Source organism: Diabrotica virgifera, chromosome 6 (genome assembly GCF_917563875.1).
Source record: "Diabrotica virgifera virgifera chromosome 6, PGI_DIABVI_V3a".
NCBI lineage: Eukaryota > Metazoa > Arthropoda > Insecta > Coleoptera > Chrysomelidae > Diabrotica > Diabrotica virgifera.
The window spans coordinates 113955697-113958795 of NC_065448.1; the positions used below are offsets into that span (position 1 = coordinate 113955697).

The following is a 3099-nucleotide window of genomic DNA, read 5'->3' on the forward strand; positions in this document are numbered from 1 at the left end:
AATGATCTAAAACTTCAATTATTGAGCAGTGGTGGTAAGAGTATGTACACAAGTTCTTTTATTCAAAATGAAGGGATTAGCACGTTTGGTCATTTGATTCAAAGTCAGATTGTCACAAATGTCAGAAAATCTATTTTTTACTCTGTTTTGGCAGACGAAACAACTGACATTAGTCAAGTTGAACAGTTTTCTCTTTGTGTACGGTATGTCGACGACTCATCATATAAAATCAGAGAAGATTTCCTGACTTTTGTTCCAGTGTATGACGTTACTGGGGCAGCATTAGCTAACACAGTTTTGGATACCTTGTCAAGCTTAGGGCTTGACCTGAACAAATTGAGAGGCCAAGGGTACGATGGTGCTTCCACGATGAGAGGGCCCTTCAGAGGGGTGCAAGCGTGCATCAAACAGAAACTGCCTCTAGCGTTGTACACACACTGTTCTTCACATACCCTAAACTTATGTTTATCAGATGCAAGTAACATACCTTCTATAAAAAATTGCATGGGCGTTATTAAAGAAGTCTGCGCATTCTTCCATAAGTCAGCCAAAAGAACTGAAGTATTAAAATTAACCATTACTGAATGTTGTCCTGACCAAAAGAAAAAGAAACTTATTTCTTTATGTGAAACAAGATGGGTGGAGAGGCATGACTCGGTGCTTTTATTTAAGGAACTATTGGAACCCGTCAGTCTTTCCCTTTTGAAAATTGAAGAAGAATCAAGTGACTCAGCGCCTAAGGCACACGCTCTAGGTAGTTCTATCACTCAATTTCAATTTCTTGTAAATACTTTTGTTTTGAGCCATATGCTGTCTAAAACACATAACTTATCTGAGAATCTTCAAAAAAAGAACTTAGATCTCACACAGGCTGTGAAAAATATTTCGAATGTCTTAGATCTGCTTTCAAAAGAAAGGGAAAATGCCGATAACAACTTTAAAGTCCTGTATAGTCAAATACAGGAGCGGGCTGACAAACTTAAGATTAAAGAGGAGGTTCCTAGAATTTGCCGCCTTCAAACAGCCCGCAACAACTTTCCATACAGTACCCAAGAAGAGTACTATCGCCGAGCTGTTTATTTACCTTACCTAGACGATTTTTGCAATTCGCTGAAGGAACGCTTTGAGTCACACAAGGAAACAGTTGCATCCTTACAAAACATCCTTCCAGAATTTTGTATCAAAACTGATTTCTGTGCATTGGAACCTGCTTTCAATTCCTATGAAGAGGATTTGTCCCATAAAGAGGTTGTGGAAAGCGAGTTCATGCTGTGGAAAGAAAGGTGGAGCCAAGAGAAGTATGAAAATCTTCCCAAGTCAGCCGTAAGCTCTCTTGAAAAATGTGACCAAGATTTCTTCCCAAACATTTATGTTCTATTAAAACTGCTAGCAGTTCTGCCTGTTTCTGTGGCAACCGTGGAAAGATCGTTCTCAAGTTTAAGAAGGCTAAAAACATACTTGAGAAATAGCACTTCGGAAAATAGGCTTAATGGGCTAGCGTTGCTTTCAATCCACAGAGACTTTGCAATAATCAATGAAGAAGTTCTTGACAAGTTTGCGAGTGTACCAAGAAACCTTGATTTTGTGTTGTAAACTTAAAATATAAAAGTTGTAATAAAGTTGTAAACTTAAAATATTAAATTAAAATAAAAATATACCAATTCTTTAAATTTTTTTTCGTGGGAGTATACCCGAACCCCCCTCTGCTTATTTCATACCCCCCCCGGATTCCCCGGTTATTGGGCCCCCCCCCAAAATATTTTCCTATATCCGCCACTGGACGGAGGCATGCTCTTGTATAGAGTAAAGTGGTCAACAAATTCTACGTATGAAAAAAATTTTCAAGAGTACCTATATATATATATATATATATATATATATATATATATATATATATATATATATATATATATATATATATATATAGTACCTATACAGTGATGAGCGCGCTAATAACCGGCAAAATAGCTCAAAAGATGGAAAATGTATTAAGTTGTAAGATAAAAAGGAATGAAACTACTGGAGGTGGGATTTTACCGGTATTAACTTATAATTTACATTACCATTATGGATAGTTTCCACCTTTATACCTTTAAACGTCAGCTAGTTAACTTCGGTCATAATTCTACATAGTATGACGTTCTTTCAAACCTAGTTTCAATAGGTTATGTACGTCTTCTTCTTCTTTGGTTTATTGGCCTCTACCTGCATGAGTATTTGGCTAGTCCGTCGTTTTGGCATAAAGAAAAAATCCCTTATTCACCTACAATTTAGAGTTGGTATCGGACAAATACAACAAAGGTAAAAACTTTTCTCGTTCAGGGATAACTGTCGACCATTACACAATCTGCCTCTACTTCTTCTTCTCGTTCTTTAGTTAATTGGCAATTTTGAATTATAATGGGACAAATACAACAAAGGCAAAAATCTTTCTAGCTCAGGGGCAACTGCCGATCATTACAAGATTCCGTAATGTGGCCTCGGTTTCCTTATCCTTTTTCATCTTTCTGATGACCTCAACATTTGTTATTCTATCTACCCAACTTATTTTTAATATTCTTCGCCAGGTCCACATCTCGAATGCTTTAAGTCGATCGCTTATGTCTTTCTTTAAGGTCCAGGCCTCCACCCATACAGCAACACTGAATTATCTAGTCGTACGTAATTTTTGACATATTGTTCAAATTATTTATTATTTTATCAATTTCATTTCTAATATTTTGCTTTCCTCATAACTACGTTTGACGTTAATACGACATTTTTTTTTCGCATAAAGCAAAAATCAATTGAAGACAATAGGGCTTTTCATTCACAGTCATTTGTTTCTAGCTGTCATATGTCGTATAATCTCTGTATATTAATATTATACACAGATTATACAAAAGCTCGAAACAAATGACAATCGATGAAAAGCCCTATAAAGCAAATGTAAATAAAAACAGTTTAATTCATAGTAATTTTTTTATTCTAAAATTAACTTAATTTCTATTTACCATGATTTTAGACGTCTCGCATTCACTCCTGTCACTTCAGAATTGTCGAAGGTTGTTTCAAATCCCACATTTATGAATTTATTGCAATAATTAAATATTAAAATTT

The 3099-nt window shown here is 35.4% G+C and overlaps 1 protein-coding gene across 1 annotated transcript; it reads left to right on the forward strand.

Annotated features, from left to right (window-relative positions):
• The first annotated feature begins 504 nt into the window (after window positions 1–504).
• LOC126886157 (52 kDa repressor of the inhibitor of the protein kinase-like) lies at window positions 505–1593 on the forward strand. The gene has a single exon (XM_050653007.1). The coding sequence runs from the start codon at window positions 505–507 to the stop codon at window positions 1591–1593; it is 1089 nt and encodes a 362-aa protein (XP_050508964.1).
• Window positions 1594–3099: the final 1506 nt, after the last annotated feature.

Bases quoted from the DNA above. Each gene is read 5' to 3' on its own strand.
- LOC126886157 (XM_050653007.1), top strand. From the start codon at position 505: ATGGGCGTTATTAAAGAAGTCTGCGCATTCTTCCATAAGTCAGCCAAA.